Source organism: Crassostrea angulata, chromosome 2 (genome assembly GCF_025612915.1).
Source record: "Crassostrea angulata isolate pt1a10 chromosome 2, ASM2561291v2, whole genome shotgun sequence".
NCBI lineage: Eukaryota > Metazoa > Mollusca > Bivalvia > Ostreida > Ostreidae > Magallana > Magallana angulata.
Genome location: NC_069112.1, coordinates 2,368,403 through 2,388,919, shown reverse-complemented (window position 1 = coordinate 2,388,919; position 20,517 = coordinate 2,368,403). Strand labels below are relative to the sequence as shown.

The following is a 20,517-nucleotide window of genomic DNA, read 5'->3' as shown; positions in this document are numbered from 1 at the left end:
GTAAATACTCGAGGTTATTAAAATTTGAACGTATGACGTCACTTCCGGTTTCAGAAACTGACGATTTTGTAAATTTTTAAGGGTCATTTTGTCCACGCATCTCTTCCGAAACTAATCAAGATAGAAGCCTGAAATTTTCAGGGATTGTAGATAAATGTATGTAGATGTACCCCATTGCCTTCACTTATGAAAATTGTTCAAGGCTTCGAAGCTCGCCTGAACCTGAAAATAAGAACCACATTTTTCCACGAAATTTTTGAACATTTTCTGAAATATCTTTTGATGTATACATATTTTGTTAAATAATGTAAAGCAAAATATGTTTATTTTTGGAAGACCTTTAAATTGAAATCAAGGAAAAGGGGCTGGCCCCTCCAATTAGGGGCCAGGGGGCTCTAAAGTCTTCTTACAATAACTTTTTACTGAACAATAATTTGTTATTAATCATAGAAGCAAAAATGTTCATTGTACAACCGTTTATCTATACAGTTCCATAGCTAAGTCATTTATTACGTAATTAGGGGTTTCAAGGGGCCAGAAGTTCAAACCTTTGATTATTAATATCTGAAAAAGGAGAAATATTTTGAAAAGCAATGTAGAACACAAAATGTTAAGAATAATGTTCTTAACAATATGGCAACTAAAAGTGTTTTGTCGGTGGCCCTGATAAGGAGTTAAAGGGTCGTTTTAAAATCAGACAATGCATTAAAGAGATATCGGGGTTTAAAAATTGATTTTTCCGGAAATTTTGTTTCCGCGTCCTTGGTTTAAAAGATAGCGTAATGTTCAAAGTAAAGTTAACTCGTACCAAAAATAATTGTTAAGTCGTACTTAAACACATTCGGATTTTTTTGTTAAGTCGTTCTTGAAATCAGGAAGGGTTTTGTTAAGTCGTACTTAAAATCATTCGGATTTTGTTAAGTCGTACCAGGAATAATTCGATTTTTTCATCTTTTTATTTTAGTTACTCTTGTTATTGGATCAAGAGCTCTGCTTCTTACAGGAACTTCCAGCTTTACTTCCGACATTAACGGAAGACCCACTCGTTGCTTTGCAACGAGCTTTGCTCTAGTTGTTTTAGTTACTCTTGTTCTTGGCTTAAGAACTCTGCTTCTTACAGGTACTTCTAGCTTTTCTCTTGACATTAACGGAAGACCCACTCGTTGCTTTGCAACGAGCTTTGCTCTAGTTATTATTTTGTTTTTTTTCTGACTTTTTTCGAACGCTTTTTTTCGTGAACTGCTTGACCGATTTGCATGAAATTTACAGGACGTATTAAACATCAAAGGTACTTGACATTATAAAATTTCTGGCTGATAACGTCACTTCCGGTTTGAGATTTTGAAGATTAAGTGAATTTTTAAGGACCATTTTGTCCACGAAACTTCTCAAAAACTAATTGCGATAGAAACATAAAACTTTCAGAGATAGTAGATAAATGTCTGTAGATGATCCTATTTATTTGCTATTTTTAAAAATGCGCAAGGCGGCGAAGCTCGCCCGAGCTCGAAAATTGGCACCAATTTTTTTCACGAAATTTTCGCACATTTTCGGCTCTAGCTTTGAATGTGTAAATATTTTGTTAAGACATGTAATGCAAAAGTTGTTCAGATTAACTAGATATTTCGTTTGCTTACAAGAAAAAGGGGCTGGTCCCTCAAATAAGGGGCCAAGAGTGCTCTAAAGTATTTTTTCAATAACTCTTTACTGAAAAATAATTTGTTATCAATTTTAGAACCAAAAATGTTCATTGTACATCTGTTTATCTATTCAGTACTATGCCTAAGTCTTATGTTACGTAATTAGGAGCTTTAAGGGACCAAAAGTCCGAAACTTTGATCTTAAATATCTAGAAAAAGAGAAATATTTTGATAAGCATTATAGAGCAAAAAATGCTTAAAATAATGTTCTTAATAATATGCTCCCTAAAAAATTTTGTTGGTAGCCCCAGTTAGGATTTTAAGGGTCGGCCCCTAAAACACATTTGTTCAGATATCTTTAGAACGGTCGACAATTTCTGAACACTTGTTGAACAAACTGTGTTTATATTTAAAAAACCTTTTATTTGATATCAAGAAAGAGGGGCTGCCCCCTCAAATAAGGGGCCAAGAAGGCTGTAAAGTCTTTTTATAATAACTCTTAACTGAAAAATAATTTGTTATCAATTATAGAACCAAAAATGTTTATTGTACATCTGTTTATCTACACGGTACCATACATATGTCATATGATACGTAATTAGGGGTTTCAAGGGGCCAGATGTACAAAACTTTGATCATTAATATCCAGAAAAGGAGAAATATTTTGATAAGCATTATAGAACAAAAAATGCTTAAAATAATGTTCTTAACGATACGGTATCTAAAACATTTATGTTGGTGGCCCTGGTAAGGAGTTTAAGGGTTGGCCCCTAAAACACAATTGTTCAGATATCTCTAGAACGGTCAACAATTCGTGAATACTTGTTGAACAAAATATGTTTATATTTACAAGACCTTTCATTTGATATCAAGAAAAAAGGACTGCCCCCTCAAATAAGGGGCCAAAAGGGCTACGAAGTCTTTTTATAATAACTTATTTTTTGCGATAATTTGTTATTAATCATAATAAAAGAAAATAAAAGCTTAATATTCATAATTCAAAACTGAAATCCGTTCTAAAATCGGACGATGCAATACAGAGATATAGGGGTTTAAAAATAGATTTTTCCGAAAATTTTGATTCCACATTCTTGGTTAAGAAAATAGTTTTATGTTCAGAGTTAAATTAACTCGTACCTAAAATTATTCGATAATTGTTGAATCGTACTTTTACACATTCGGATTTGTAATTGCCAAGTCGTTCTCGAAATCGATAAGCTTTGTTAAATCGTACGTGGAATCATTCGGATTTTGGTAACTCGTACCAAGAATAATTCGATTTTTTCGTCTTAGTTTCTTATATTTGTTGGTTTAAGAACCCTGCTTTTTACAGGAACTTCTAGCTTTACTTTCGACAGTGACGGAAGACCCCCTCGTTGCTCTGCAACGATCTTTGCTCTAGTTTAAATTGTTATTGTTTTTAAATGATGGCAGGGGTTAAAGATAAGTTTTACACTAAAATATGTTTATTAGTTATGAACAGAGTTTTAAATTTCAAAAAGTCACCTCGAATTTTGCCATCATATATAAAAGATGTGTCCATGTGACTCTCCTTGCCATCTGATTGGCGGGATTTGTGATCATGCGCGAACACGCTGTCAAACGGGTAGAGGTCCAAGTGAAATTTTCTGAAAAGAAATAAGTGTAAATTACGTAAATGTATCAAATGATATTGAAATGCCAAACTACATTACAAAAATATACGCTAAAGATTGCATGCAGAAAGCATTACCTCCCTAGGGCTGAGAATTTAAGTTGGATGGATTTATCTGCGGATCTTTTTGCCCTGAGGTGCTGGTTATTGAGATCTGTGACGTCATAATGCAGATCTTCGTAATGTCTGATATAGTCGTTAAGAATTTTTTGATCTGTAAAAAATATTTTAAAAATAAATGTAAAAAAAATTATAGATCTATGATAAAATAGTCTATCAACTTAATGCGCTATATCGACTAATTAAAAACAAAAGATGAAAACTGTAAAATCATTAGGAAATAAAAAGATCTTTCCTTCACTAACCACCCCATCTATCTAAATAAAATTAGAACTGTTATCTCGCTATCTGTTATATGGTTACGTGCGATAACCATGTAACAATGGCAATGAATGACAATGAACTTTATTCTCATAACTGGATATACAGTGTAGAGAAAATACATATGTACAGTATGTACACACTACAGTATATATAATAGATGAAAATCATTGGTACAGGCATGATGAAGGGATAACAGATATAATTTAACCAAGAGAGCTAACTCTCTCAAATATAGTATCTAATAGTTTACAAATATTGGTAAGTTGGTTTATGTTTGTGACATTAAACAGTTTTTCAAATTTTACAACATTTGGATTTATTATGAAATAATTTGGTAAACATATAACCCTTGAATTGGATATATATACGTCAGTACATTTGAAAAGGTAGTGAAATTCATCCCCAATTTCATTGCAGGCACATAATTTACAAATTCTGTTTTCTCTAGGAATATTAAACCATCTACCTGTCTCAATAGGTAATTTAGCATTACCAGTTCTGAAATTAAAATATTTCTTACATAATTTTGTTGGCAAAGTCAATAAATACTTTTCAAAATCCAGTGACTTTTTTAAAATCCTATAATTTAAACCTTTTTGAGAATTATGTACTTTGCTATACCATGATTGCTTAAATTGGTCTAATAAAATATTGTATACTTTAGTTTTTAACCAGGGTATGTTTATTGTGTTTTGATACCATATATATGTCAATCCACATTGATTTAAAGTTTTCTTAATGGCTGTGCACCAAGGGTTATTAAAAATTTTCAATACATTAAAAAGTTTTGCTGACAATTTTGAGTTCTGGAAATTGACTAATTTACCCAAGATAACCAGGGTATGTTTATTGTGTTTTGATACCATATATATGTCAATCCACATTGATTTAAAGTTTTCTTAATGGCTGTGCACCAAGGGTTATTAAAATTTTTCAATACATTAAAAAGTTTTGCTGACAATTTTGAGTTCTGGAAATTGACTAATTTACCCTAGAAGGAAATCATTCTAACTTTAACATTAATTGTTAAGGGATATTTTCCAAGTTCCCCATATACCATAAAGTTTGGTGTTGAGGTTCTCAAGTTCAATATATGTTTACAAAATTTTAAATGAAATTTCTCAAGGAGATTAGTGTTATGAAAACCCCAAACTTCACATCCATATAATAATATTGGTTTGATAATTTTATCGAACATGTCTATTTTACAGTCAATTGCTAGATTATGGGTTCTGCACTTCCCAATTACATCATACATTGCTTTTGTAGCTTTGTCAAACAGTTCTTTAACATTAAGATTAAAAGAGTTGCTTTTACAAAAAGTAACATCCAGGTATTTAAAGTTGTTAACAATTTCTAATTGGGAACCTTCAAAAGTAAAACAGTTGGTTTGATTACCTCTACCAAATATTACAACTTTAGTTTTTTTACTGTTAACCTTAAGACGCCACTCTTTACAATATCTAGAAAAAACATTGAGTAAGTGTTGAAAATCTTCTGGGTTTTCTGACAATAAGATGGTATCATCTGCATACAATAAGACAAAAAGATTTAAATAAAGATTAAGATCTTTCTTAATATTCTCAGACAAGCGTGACAAACCTCTGACATTGTTTGTATAAAGATACTCCTCAAAATCATTTAAATATAGTTAAAATAAAAAAGGTGATAAATTTTCCCCTTGTCTTACTCCAACTGTACATTCGAAAAATTCAGAACTTAATCCATTTACCAAAACTTTTGACTTAACACTAGATGAAATGGAAGATTTAAACTACTTACCAAAACTCTCAGAAATAAGAAAATTAATAAATCAATGGAAATCAAGAAAATTAACCCCTATTGGGCGAATCAGAGTCATTAAGACATTATTAATACCAAAATTAAATAATTTAATACTAACATTACCCAACCCAAGTACTGATTACTTGAAAAACTTCGAAAATGATATTTTTCAATTTTTATGGGGTGGTAAAGTGCATAGAGTAAAGAAGAGTATAATTGTACAAGATTACTGCCATGGAGGTCTCAAAATGATTGATTATAGGGATTTTATTACCGCACTCAAATCCACTTGGATAAAAAGACTTATTAGGGCTGATACAAAATGGGTAAAGCTTCTAGAATCCATTCTGAAAATTAAAATCCCAGAAATATGGAGGAATGGTACAGATTATTCATATAGTTTATGTAAAACTTTGGGAAATTCATTCTGGAAAGAGGTGTTCATTAGCTGGTTAAAAATACAGGAGCAAAATGTATTAATAAGTAAACCCAAGGTTATAAATGATAATATATGGTACAATCCGAAAATCACAGTAGACAATAAATCAGTATTTTTTAAAAGCTTTGCCAATACAAGATTTATTTTTGTTAGTGATTTACTTAATATTAATGGAACTTTTATAAGCTTTGAAAAATTGAAACAAATAAATCCAATGACAAACTTTATTGAATATGCAAGTTTAAGAACTGCTGTAAGGACCAGACTGAATACACAAGATTTAAACATACCAAACTTACAAATAATAAAAGAATATGGACCTGTTATCCCTAATCATATCCTAATTTTTAATAATAACCGTAAAGGCTGCAAACTTATGTACAACTTATTATTAGATAAAAAGAGAGAAACATGTACATCTATACCAAAATGGAGAGAAAATGGTCATAACTATGCACAAGAAACCTGGCACAAAATTTTTGAACTCCCCTTTAAATCTACACAAGAAACAAAACTACATTGGTTACAGTTCCAAATTCTTCATAGGATTGTTCCGACAAATAAATATCTTTTCAAAATAAAAAAAGCAGAGTCTCCTGTATGTACTTTCTGTTAAAGAGATGAGGAGAGTATTGGACATTTATTCTATGAATGTACTATTGTAAAAGAATTATGGTCTGCTGTTGAAGACTGGATTTTGCGACAGTTTGATCTGTTAATAACATTTGATAAACAATCAGTTCTCTTTGGAAAATATTAAAATAGAGATATTTATAGATTTTTTAACTTGTTGGTTCTTATTGTGAAGCAATATATTTTTTCTTGTAAATACAAAAGTAATACAAATCCAAATATACATGGATTAAAAAATGTTGTAATAGAAAGGCTCTTGACTGAAAAATATATGCTAATGAAAAATTGTAGATATAAGGAGTATGAAAGCCATTGGCAAAATATATGTGATAAGCTATAGCACTGTACTATATATAGTTAAATTGTCTCTTTATGTGTCTCATCTCAATCTTGTTTTGAACTGTGATGTCCTTTTTTCGTGTTTTATCCTTTTTTCCTCCCTTAAGTATCCCTGTAGAACAGGGATCTATCACATGATTATGGTTTAAGTTTTATATTCATATATGAACAATGCCCCAAACCTTTTCCTTCATTTACTCTCTCTCTCTCTCTCTCTCTCTCTCCCTCTCTCTCTCTCTCTCTCAAAATTTACTTTCACTACATAAGAACTGTATAATATAGAATAATCATATACTTAGAAGCTTTTCAAGAAATTTATATAAATACATGTACAAGATAAGTCATGTATGTATGTAGTATATATGTTGTGAAAGTGAAAAACTCAATAAAAAAAAAACAAAAAAAAAAAAAAACTTTTGACTTAATACCTTTGTACATATTAGTGATAATTTTAAAACATTTTCCACCAATATTATTTGATAACACCTTGTTCCATAAGCCAATATGCCAAACAGAGTCAAATGCTTTCTCAAAATCTATAAAAGCACAATATATTTTCATCTTATGCAATTTGAAAAGCTCGATAAGAGAATACAATGAAAAAATATGATCTATAGTACTATGACATCTACGAAAACCTGCTTGGTTCTCTAAAATGAGTGGAACATTATCAGCATATTTGTTTAACCTTTCATTAATGATAGCAGTGAATAATTTTCCAAGACAACTCAAAAGTGTAATTGGTCTATAATTTTGGGGTTCTGTACTATCCCCTTTATTCTTATAAACAGGTATAATGTTACCACTAAGCCACTGTGTGGGTATAACACCAGAATCAAATATTTTGTTAAACAATACAGTATATAAATTCAACATACAATCTTGGGTACTTTTGATATATTCATTACAAATTCTATCATCGCCACACGCTTTGTTATTTTTCAACATATTGATACCCTTAAGTATTTCTTCATAAGTTATTGGTTGGTTAATGTCATTATTAAGATTAATATCAGATAACATATTGAGTTCATCAAGGGAAAATACATTTTTATTTGGTTCTTCTTGTTCATTATAATTCTTGTTACAACAATCCTGATAAAAAGTAAAAAGGTCATATAAATTTGCATTACATCTCTTCTTATCTGTGTTTGTATTCAAAATTTTCCAGTATTCTCTAGGATTATTTGTTCTTAAACTAAAAAGGTTTTTTTTCATTTCTACTCTATGCGTTACATTTGCATTTTTTAAACTTTTTTTATACAATTTTTCTTTTTCATACAAGTCACCTTTAAAAATATCTCCACCAAATTTTTTGTACAACCTTTTTTCTTTTCTATAATTCTGTCTAGCATTCTTACAATCCCGAGTAAACCATGGTTTCTTATATTTGACATTGGATGTTTCATTTGTATTTGTAAAAACTGGCTTTCTACCGAATACATTTTTGGCACTTCCGACCAGTATATCACTAATCTTTTCAACAATATTATCAATAAATTCTAATGATATGTTTTCAAACATAGTGTTACTTAGTTCATTTTCTAATGATTTTACAATATCTACTTTATCTTCAACAGAAATATGATATACTTCAATTTTTTCAGGATTCCATTGTTTAGCAATTTCTTTTGTTTGCTTTTGTTGATATATGGATTCAGTGCTATGCTGTCTTTCAAGTGCCAATAATATTTCTATAGTGTTATGAACATCAGATAAAAATGAAGAAAAAGGTAATATTCTCACATTGTGTACATATCTTAAAAACTCAGTGTTTGAAATACAATAATCTACAACACTTGATTGTTCACATGTAAACTCACCATTTTGGTCACCCATGGATCTACCATTAAGTATTATAATGTTACAGTGTTTACACATATCAATAAGTTTTTTTCCATAGCAGTTAACAATTTTATCTTTAGATTTCCTTTCTATGGAAAAACCATATTTTTCAATAGCTTCTAAGTCTATTTGATCGACAGCCCAATCAAAATTACTGTTATTCTCAGCAATGTTACAAAAATGTGATAGAGAATCATCAACATCAATAAAATCTTTCAATGTGGATACTCTACTATTAAAGTCACCTAATAAACATATACAATCATTTTCTTTGGATAAGTTAAAGATCTCATTCTCAATATCGTCAAAAATTTCAACTGATGAAAATCTAGAGTTTGATGGAGGTATATAAACAGTTCCCATCAAAATATGTTTCTTAGTACTAAATGTTTTACCTTCTAATCTAATCCATAATATATTGTCACTCGTGTTATTAATAATGCTACAGAATTTGGATAAAGAATCTCTAATATAGACTACAATACCACCAGACTTCCGAAATGACAGATTTGATCTATGTTTGCTGAAAACACTGAAATTTGGGATATCAATATTATCAGCTTTGTCTGTTTTTTCTCTGTGAGGCAGATTATGTCATATTTGCTAATAACATCAACAAATTCAGGATTTCGGAGCTTAGACACTAGACCGCAAACATTGATAGAAATAATCCTCGCATAAGAAGTGTCAATCGCAACTTCTCGGGCCTTTCCGGCAGGCTCGGAAAAACACCTCGAATGTATTAACATTACCAGATGTTAGAATTTTATACAAAATGGAGTCGCTTCCCATTAAAATAAGTATCGGCTAGACAGCCTTATAAGTCGCTTCTGTGTTATATTTTAGGGTATATCATTTACTTTATTGAAGTCAAGCTTACAACTCGACAGATCATAAAATGTGGTGTATTTATATCAAGTTTTACAAAAAGGGGGGTTGTCATGGACGCCTAGGTAATACATTCGAGGTGTTTTTCCTAGCCTGCCGGAAAGGCCCGAGAAGCTGCGATTGAAGAAGTGTCTGAAGATGTGAGAGAGTTGAAGTCGGTGGTTTCGTTTTCGTTGTTTACGTTTCCGCTCGGTTGCTCTCTTTGGTATCCCTAACGGCGCGTGGTCGCAAAACGGGTTTCATGTCGATTTACGCTGCGCGTTGCGGATTGGCGTGCTCCGTATGCGGTATCCAGGTCAGTGCGCTGTGTTGACGCTAGGTTGTGGATCGAGGAAAGGGGGATTTCTGCTCCATTCACGAACAGTTTGTCTGCTATCATCACAGCCTTTTTCCCGAGACGTTTAGCTTGTTTATAATGGGGGTATAACAGTTTTCTGCGGTCGTTGATTTCCTTTGGGAACTGTTCATTAATTCCAAATGGTTTTCCAACAAGTTTGGATGGAGCAGCTTTTCTGACCTTTTCTCTCTCTTTGAATAGGACGAATTTCGTGATAATTGGCCGGTGACGTCCCTGCACTCTTTTCCCCATTCTATGCACTCTTTGGAATTGTGGCTCTTCTGTTATGTCCATTTCTGATTTTAAGAATTCTCTTAAGACCTCCTCTGTGTTTTCCTCTTGTGTTTCGACAATTCCTTCAAAGTTAAGATTATCTCTCATTGAACGTGTTTGAAGATCTAAGTGGCGTTCGTTTAAATTCTCGAACTCTGATTTCACAAGGCTAAGCTCTTTGAGGATGTTTTCGTTAACATTTGTTATTTCACAGACAGATTTTTTAACAGCCAAAACTTCTTTTGTTTGATCTTCATACTGCTTGTTGATAAATATCACACTTTCTTCAACTCCGTTGACCTTGGCCTTCATGTCTTTCAATTCTGTGTTTACGTTTCCGACATTCTTTTCCAGTTCACTGAGTCTGTGTTCAATAAGGTCCAGTTTATTTTGCTTTGTAGAAACTTGCTCTATGTTTATTGACATGACTCTCAGAGCTTCCATGATATCAGTGTGATGTGGTTGGGGGTGTTGTTGTAGTTGACTATGTTGTTGGTTTGGTATGGGGGAAATATAACCAGCGAATTGACTTTGTGGTCCCTGGGGTCCATAGGGGGTGAACAGGTTTCCTTGGCATTTGTTTACGGGGGTCCCGGGTGTGGAATGCTGTGCATTTTGGGAACTAGAATTATAATGACAGGTGCTGTTGCTACTATTGCTGTTAATCGTTTGTGTTTCCATACCGTGTAAACTTGGAACCGTTGATAGTTGAGAATTACTCACGTGAACCTTTTGTGTCCTTTCCCCGCTAACATTCGATGACTTATTTTTCCTTTTCCTATTACGTGTGTGTCCCATTTTACACTCTTACTCCAAAGAAACACATACTTACACTTATCCAGGTACACATAACAAATTCCAAACAGTATTATTGGTATAAATTAAGAAAAAAACGTAGAAAATTCCTCTCTCAAAATTCAAAGCTGCCACCCTTCTTCACGCATGCGTACCTGCTGCCAGTTATACTGACAATTTAAGAATGGTTTTTTTTTCAAACGTTTAATCATACAACTAAAATATTTTTATCTCAAAAATTATTTTTCTTCTTTAAAACAATTTTTATTCAAATACAATTTCAGTTATTCAATTCATTACTATTTTACAAATGAACATGCATAGAAAAGCATAGTAATGCAAATTAATGCCATGTAATACGAGCATTACACTAGATTTTTGGAAGTAATGCATTACATTACCATTACTTGTAATGCTAAAATTGTGGCATTACACATTACTAGCATTACTTTGAAAATATGTAATGCATTGCAATGCATTACCATTACATTTAGCATTACCCCAAGCCTGATATCATCAATACATATACTGGTCAACTTATAGGAGATCAATATCATCAATACATATACCGGTCAACTTATAGGAGATCAATATCATCAATACATATACTGGTCAACTTATAGGAGATCAATATCATCAATACATATACTGGTCAACTTATAGGAGATCAATATCATCAATACATATACTGGTCAACTTATAGGAGATCAATATCATCAACACATATACTGGTCAACTTATAGGAGATCAATATCATCAATACATATACTGGTCAACTTATAGGAGATCAATATCATCAGAATAAAGCAAATATTACATGCATCCAAAAATGTAATTCACATTTAAAGCCTCAAATTGTCTGAGTTTTTTCATATTGAAAACAATACCAAGGAGAGAGGAGTTGTAAACATTTACATGTAGTACGCACAGACAGGCGAAGGAACCAAGCTCAGGGCCAGAGACTCGGCACAGACAGGCGGAGGAACCAAGCTCAGGGCCAGAGACTCGGCACAGACAGGCGAAGGAACCAAGCTCAGGGCCAGAGACTCGGCACAGACAGGCGGAGGAACCAAGCTCAGGGCCAGAGAATCTCAACTTGCTCATTCTCTGATTGACAGTTAGGCTTATTAGGGGACCATCATATAGTATTGGAGAAGACACTGTTGTAATGAGTTTTCAGGCTTGAACATGCAACAAACAACAAAACAACACACAACATAATGTTGACAGACAACAGACAGGGGGGGGGGGTTAATGTTAACACACATACATGCTTTCTCTTTATTGGGTTCTGGGATTGTACATTGGGGAAGAAATCTGTTCTTTATAAATGCTTATCTTAGCAAAATTACCGAAACTGAATTTTAAAAAATATATATGATCATATTAATATCTGATTATCACAACGGGAACCCATACTATAAAATGAAATTTGTCATGAATTCACATAGCCTTGAAACCTCAGATCCTATGAAATGAAGTTTCTAAAGATATTTTAAAATTAAACCAACAACATATTTCATTTAATTTTTCCAGAGGAAGAACAAACAATCTAGAACTTGTAAGATGATAGCTGCACTGTTAATTCTCTCTGTATATCACATGTATGCTGTCCAGCTATGTACTTAGTACAGATAAAAAAGAGAAATATACAATAAGCTTAATACAAAGTTTTTCCAGGTACATGTACAGTAACTAGCTTGGTTATTTTCTACTTATCTAATTAATGAATAAATACAAGATTATTTTTCTATTTTCACATATGTGTATGCATAAAGCACTAGCTATATATTTTTTTTTATCAAAACATGACATAGAAGTCATTTCCACAATTTTTTTTTTTTTTGGGGGGGGGGGGGGGGATTATAATCAATTATCAAAACAACAAAGGCTGACACAAAAAAATGACAACAAACATGCAACTGATGATGAAATTGACAGAGAAAAGTGGGAAAAAAACCCACAACCCCAGAAATAGTTCATAGAAAAACAGGTCTAAATCAAGATAACATTGAAAAAGCACCAGTTCCCCCCCCCCCCCCCCTTCACATGGCTGAACCCTGACCCTGAAAAACCCTGTAGTTTGTGGGAACACAGAACAAGCTCAACATTGTCAATATAACGACCTTAAACTAATTACTGGCCCATCAACTGTGACATGTACATTGTCAATATAACGACCTTAAACTAATTACTTGCCCATCAACTGTCACATGTACATTGTCAATATAATGACCTTACACTAATTACTGGCCCATCAACTGTGACATGTACATTGTCAATATAACGACCTTACACTAATTACTGACCCATCAACTGTGACATGTACATTGTCAATATAACGACCTTACACTAATTACTGGCCCATCAACTGTGACATGTACATTGTCAATATAACGACCTTACACTAATTACTGGCCCATCAACTGTGACATGTACATTCAAAATGACGTTTCATTAAGTTCATTTGAGAAGAGAGAGCGCATGCGCAACATGTAAGACGCTAGTCTATTTCGACTGCAAAGTTTTGACCAAAAACTTGGAAATTAATATTTTCTGTGAACTGAAATATGCTGGAAAGTGAATATTATGTGTTATAATTTGTGTTAGCGTTCAGAGAGTTTCATAAAAGACTGGATAAACAAATAGAACAAGGTAAACAAAGTTTTTGTTTTCAAGGAGCGTGAGTTTCGGGTGAATAATAATCACACTAGAGTCTTGTGTATTGTGTCTTTAACCGTGGTACCGTTAAGTACCGTTAAGAATGTCGAACCCGTCAAACCACTCAAAAAAGCGGGGCCTTGGAGAAATAGACCCTGTGGACAGGCAATCCAGCAATGAAGAAAAAACTGGTGAAAATAAAATGGAAAACTTCCAAATGAGAGATGTGATGCAGGGAATATCTAACATACAGAATACGCTGGCCAATCTATTATTGCGAATAGATGGACAGGGACGACAGCTTGACGCAGTTACAAATGAGATAAGTGGAAAACATGGTATCGAAGAAAGGCTGGAAAATGTTCAACATCAAGCTAATGATACAATGTACATCATCAATGATCTGCAGAAAAAAACGGAAAGAGAGCTTAGTAGAATGAAAGACTACGTTGTTCGACTAGAGTACTGTATTAAAACTCAAAATGACCAAATTACCGAACTTAAAGCCAGATCAATGGAAGACAATATTATAATAAGCGGAGTCGAGGAATCGAGAACAGAGATGGGCAAATCAGAAAATCTTGCCAAGATGATAAGTCACGTGTTCAGCTCGGAGATGAATATAGCTGCAGAAACAGTTGACAACCTTCAGATCTATAAACTGTTCAGAATGGGGGAGTATGACAGGCAAAGAAAATTCCCAAGACCTATCTGTGTTCAGTTTGCGAATAGAGCACATAAAGAAATCGTCATGAGACATATCAAAGTCCTCAAGGACAAAAAGTCCCCAATCAGAGTTTCTCAACATCAGCCCGAGGAACTTAGAGAAAGGAGAAAACATTTATATAAAGTCCAAAAACAATACGCACAGCGTAATATTGAAACCACGCTAAAAGGTACCAAACTCATCTTTACTAAGAGTAAATTAGTATACAAAGACAAAATTGGATCCCGTCCAACGGCTGAAGAGATCATCAACGGAGAAGAGGTCAAGATTGCGATCACTCCGGGTAAGACAACAGAGGACAATGGGAACCGGTTTGCGGCCCACGCGGTACCAGTAGACTCCTATAAACAGGTGAGACGGTCTTTTGTTGAAGTTATGCGCTCAGACAGTATCGCCAGTGCTAGTCATAATATCTTTGCGTTCCGGTTCACGGGTAACGACGGAACAACGCACGACGGATCCGATGATGACGGGGAACACGGGGTCGGGAGACTGTTGCTGAAAGCGCTCATCGACAATGACGTAAAGAATACATTAGTGGTCGTTTCGCGATGGTACGGCAACAAAATCGGACCTAGACGCTTCAAACATATTAATGAAGTCGGGTTAAGTGCCGCAAGAAACATGTCGGGTTCTACCTGAACCCCAGTCAATTGAGACGGACAACATAGTCAAAGTTTAAAACAAATGTATGTGTTGTTCTTGTTATTCAAACTATCGGATCACTGTGTTTATTTAAATTTTACATACATGTACAGGCCTTAGTCGCTGTAGCATCCAATTATAATATACTAATATTTCCACGATATGCGCGATTACTGTTAATTAATATTTTTACTGAAAAAGCTGTACTGTAAGATAGTATAGATAGTACATCTATATTTCACAAGCCTAAACTCACCGATTTATTGTTATTGTAAATATTTTACACGTTTTTCATTTCATTTAGACTGTAAATATAGTTTGTTTAACTTTTGCTATATAACTTACCTATGACGAGTTTTTCCGGATTTGTCCTGACTGTTCATAATTATTTGGATTTTTGTTTATAGTTATCATATCCGGTTTGTTTTTTTACTTTACAAACATGTCAACTAGTAATTGTAAGTGTTGTTTATTTTCTTATTCTATAGTTAACGCAACGCAAGGGGGAGTGCATGTGTATAATTGTATTTCATGAACATTAATATATCTCACATAATTTTGGTATGATTTTTATAATATGCTGTCATATTAACAAGCTCAAATCATCAGAAAATCAAGGTACTTTTTTTTAAACACATAGTATGCGCAGCATAGGGTTTAAGGTTTTTAAAAAAACAGACAATAAGTTATACATATAAAACTCCTCACGACCGATTCTAATTATTTATACTATTGTATGATTTTTTTTTTAAGTTGACAAAAAAAAGGTTGTTTTTGGTCAACTTCATGCAGTCAACTATTTTTTAGTGTTTGTAAAATTAGCAAGCGTGATGTGCTTTCGCAATTCCAAACCTTTGCCTTTTAACTGTTTTTTCTCCCTTTTATTTGCCCCCTTTCTATTCTTTTCGGGAACCGTAATCCTTATAAAGCATTTATATAGACATGGATGATAAAGTGCATCAAAGCTATCTAAGCATATTGACATTAAATTGCCAAGGCTTAGGTGATATCAATAAAAGGAGGGACATTTTTAAAGTCTTAAAATCAAAAAATTATAATATATACTTTCTTCAAGACACTCACTTTGTTGAAAAGGAAGAAAGCTTGATAAAGGGACTATGGGGTTATAAAGCCTACTTTAACTCATATAAATCAAATTCTAGAGGAGTAGCTATACTAATCAATAATAACTGTGATATAACAATACTCAATGAACATAAAGATAGTGATGGTAATTTTCTTTTATTAGATGTTACCATAGAAAGTCTTCCATTTTTATTGATAAATATATATGGACCAAATTCGGACTCGCCAGCCTTTTACATAAACGTCCTTAATAATATTCAAGATATTTACTCTAACCAGCATATAGTTATTGGTGGTGATTTTAATTTAGTTTTTGATAAGGACTTAGACTCCATGAACTATAAGAACTTAAATAATCCCAAAGCAAGACTCGAAGTCTTAAAAATTATGGAAACACTTACTCTGAAAGATGTATATCGCGAGCATAATCCAACTCTAAAAAAAATTCACTTGGAGGAAAAAACCCCAATTAAACAGGCTAGACTTGATTTCTTTCTTATATCAGAATCTTTACTTAACTTATCTCTCTATGTAAAATATGAAAACAGTTACCGCTCTGACCATTGCCCAGTTGTCTTGTATGTAAGAACAAATGAATTTCTTAAAAGAAAGGGTTTTTGGAAATTTAACAACTCTCTTCTTAAAGACAAAGAATATGTATATCTAATCAAAGAAAAAATAAAAAATGTAAAACAGCAGTATGCCTGCCCAGTTTACAATTTAGAAAATATTGAAACAATAGATGATAATATACAATTTATTATAAGTGACCAATCATTCCTAGACACATTACTAATGGAAATTAGAGGAAAATCAATATCCTATTCAACTTATAAGAAAAAGAAAACAACAGAACGAGAAAAACAATTAGAGCAAGAGATTTTACTTCTTGAACAGAATTTTACAGTAGAAACAAAAGATTAATTATCAAATAAACAAACAGAATTAGAACTTATTAGAAAAAACAGATTGCAAGGTCAATGTATTAGATCAAAAGTAAAGTGGATAGAGGAAGGTGAAAAGCCATCACAATATTTCATTAGCCTTGAATCGAGAAATTTTTCGAGCAAAATTATACCAAAAGTTGAAAAAGAAGATGGCTCCACTGTTTTTAATCAATTTGAAATACTAAATGAATTAAGAATGTTCTACGATAACCTTTATCAGAAGAGGGAAACTATAGACTCTGAAAACATTTACGAAAAATTAAAGTTGTATGACATTCCCAAATTAAATAAACAAGAATCTGATCTTCTTGAAGGCCCATTAAATAAATTGGAAGTCTATAACTTTTTGAAGAATATGAAAAACGATAAAAGCCCAGGGCCTGATGGGTTTACAAGCGAATTTTTTAAATTCTTTTGGAACGACTTAGGCAGCTTTATAACAAGAGCCATAAACAATACTTACGAGTTAGGACACTTTACAGAATCAAATAAACTAGGTGTAATAACATGTTTACCAAAGGCAGGAAAACCAAAACAGTTCTTAAAAAACTGGCGCCCAATTAGTCTTCTTAATGTATTATATAAAATTGCTTCAGGTTGCATTGCTAAGAGAATAAAAACTGTATTATATAAATTAATTAATGAAGACCAAACTGGGTTTTTAAAAGGTAGATTTATTGGAGAAAATATTAGAATGATATATGATATAATGCAATATACTGAACAAAATCAGATCCCTGGCCTTCTAATGTTAATCGATTTTGAAAAAGCTTTTGATACTATCTCTTGGAAATTTATATACCAAACACTGGATTTTTTTTAATTTTGGGATTTCAATCAAAAACTGGATCCAAACTTTTTATAGTGATATTAAATCTTGTGTTATACAAAATGGAATCGCCTCTGATTATTTTTTTCCTCAAAGAGGATGTAGACAGGGTGACCCAATTTCCCCATTTCTTTTTCTGCTATGTGCTGAGGTTCTAGGGATTTTGATTCGAAATAATAAAGAAATCCGTGGAATTGAAATTGATGGTGTAGAATACAAACTTTCGCAATATGCTGACGACACTTCAATAATATTTGATGGATCACCTCAGTCCATGGATGGTATTTTAAGAGAACTTGATTATTTTGCATGCATATCTGGTCTAAAAATTAATTTCTCCAAAACTAAAATGGTATGGATCGGAAGTAAAAAATTTTCAAAAGAAGTTTTTCACCACTCGCGATGGAAGCTTGACTGGAACAATCCCACTTTTGATCTACTCGGTGTTAAATTTTCTGTTAATTTGAATGAAATGGTAGAACTAAATTACCCATCAAAATTTTTGGAAGTAACCCGTTTGATAAAGCAATAGAAATTAAGAAATCTTACAACAGTTGGAAGATTGACTGTGATTAAAACTGATAATACCAAAACTTAACCACTTAATCCTAACTATACCAATACCTAGTGTAGAATACCTTCAACAGTTTGAGAAAGAAATTTACATTTTTTTATGGGGAGGCAAGGTCCATAAGGTAAAGAAAAACTTTATAATTCAAGATTATAGATATGGGGGATTAAAAATGATAGACTATATGGAATTTGTTTGTGCATTGAAATCTACATGGATAAGAAGACTTATCCACTCTAATACAAAGTGGGTAAAACTTTTTGAATCAGAAATAGGATTAAAAATAGAAACCCTATGGGAAAAAGGTTCAGACTTTATTACCAATATTAGCAATAAGATAAGTAACAAGTTTTGGAAAGAAGTTTTATTAGATTGGGTTAAAATTGTTATGTCCTATAGCCAAAATGACATAAAAGTACTTAATGAACATATATGGTTTAATCCTAATATTAAAATTAATAACTCATCAATTTTTATTAAGAATTATTTCAACTGTGGTTATAAATTTATTAAAGATTTGATGACAGAAGAAGGCAATTTTGTAAGCCTTGAAACTCTTGAAAACTCAAATGTTAAGACCAATTTTCTAGAATAGAGGAGTTTGAAAGGAGCAGTTTTTGAAAGATTAAAAGCCTTAAATAATAATAAGGTAGAATATGGACCATTTATTCCAAATTCTCTCAGTATTTTTTACAAACAAAGCAAAGGATGTAAGGATATGTATTATGTACTCATCGATAACAAAAAAGAGTCAATTCGTTCAGTAAAGAAGTGGACAGAAAGTGGATTTGCTTTTACAGAAATAGAATGGAATAATATTTTTGAACTCCCATTTAAAACCTCGAAAGAATCCAAATTTCAATGGTTGCAATTCAAGTTTTTACATAGAATTTTGCCAACAAATGAGTACCTTTTCAAACTCAATATAATTGATTCACCAGCCTGCTCTTTCTGTAATCAAGATATAGAAACTATAGAACATTTATTTGTGGACTGTTTTCATGTCAAAGAAATATGGCTCTACTTTGAAGAATGGTTAAGAAGCAAGTTTAATTTTTTAATGACATTTGATAAAAAAAACTATACTTTTTGGTAAATTCAAAAACAGAAATATGTATAGACTTCAAAACATATTGATTCTTACAGTAAAACAATTTATTTTTGCCAGTAAGTATAAGAATGTCCCAAACCTCTTGACGCTCATGTTAAAACAAACAGTCACTGATAGAATACATATTGAGAAACTACTGTTGTTGAAGAATTGTAAATTTGCTGAGTATGAAAAGTATTGGCAAACTATTTGCGATTTGTTATAAAATGTGTTTATAATAGCTGCAAGGAAATTGTAAGCAAATATTAACAAAAAAAATATAAGTCTACTTTTATGTATCCTCTTGCATATGTTTTTGATAGATAGTGTTCCCCTCTCTTTCTCCACCCTCTTTCACCCCCCCCCCCCACCTCATAACTAAAAATACTCCAACTTTCATGGGTGATAAAAGCAATTTTTCAAGATTGTTTGTGCATATATATGTCTGTCTGTCGGTGTATACACCTGTCTGTACGTGTGCTTTTTTATGTGACTGCGTTTATATTATACGTATATTCTAAATCTCAAATGAAGTGAATATGTGATGTGTATGCACTGTAAACTAAACATATAAGAAGATGTAAATAACTTGTACCTGAAAGTTTGAATAAAAAAAAAAAAAAAAAAAAAAAAAAAAGTTCATTTGAGAAGGTTGGGTGTTTCATTTGAAATACAAGTGAAGTTCAGAGGTTAGGATAGTTTGTGATTATGTGTTCTGTGAGCAAATATAAAACGATGTGATCAACCCAAGATTTTTTGTGAGGGTGGGGGATGGGGGTGAGGGTGGAGGTGGGGTGTTGCGCACGTCTGTTATAAGCTTTCTGGGTACAACAAAAATAGAAGAGATACAAGAGAAGGTGAGATTTACCCAGACTTGGCCCTGTGATAAAATCCTCACAAAATCAGCCAATCAGTCGATAGCATTCAAAACAGTATTATACAAACAGCC

General features: G+C 32.5%; 2 protein-coding genes across 2 annotated transcripts in view; one reads left to right on the top strand and one right to left on the bottom strand.

Moving 5' to 3' along the window:
• The window catches only part of LOC128171447 (uncharacterized), a 136,814-nt gene that overhangs the window by 70,338 nt on the left and 45,959 nt on the right, over window positions 1–20,517 (bottom strand). The window lies entirely within an intron of this gene.
• On the top strand, window positions 13,492–16,295 carry LOC128171389 (protein IMPACT homolog). The gene has a single exon (XM_052837183.1). The coding sequence runs from the start codon at window positions 13,777–13,779 to the stop codon at window positions 15,040–15,042; it is 1,266 nt and encodes a 421-aa protein (XP_052693143.1). The 5' UTR covers window positions 13,492–13,776; the 3' UTR covers window positions 15,043–16,295.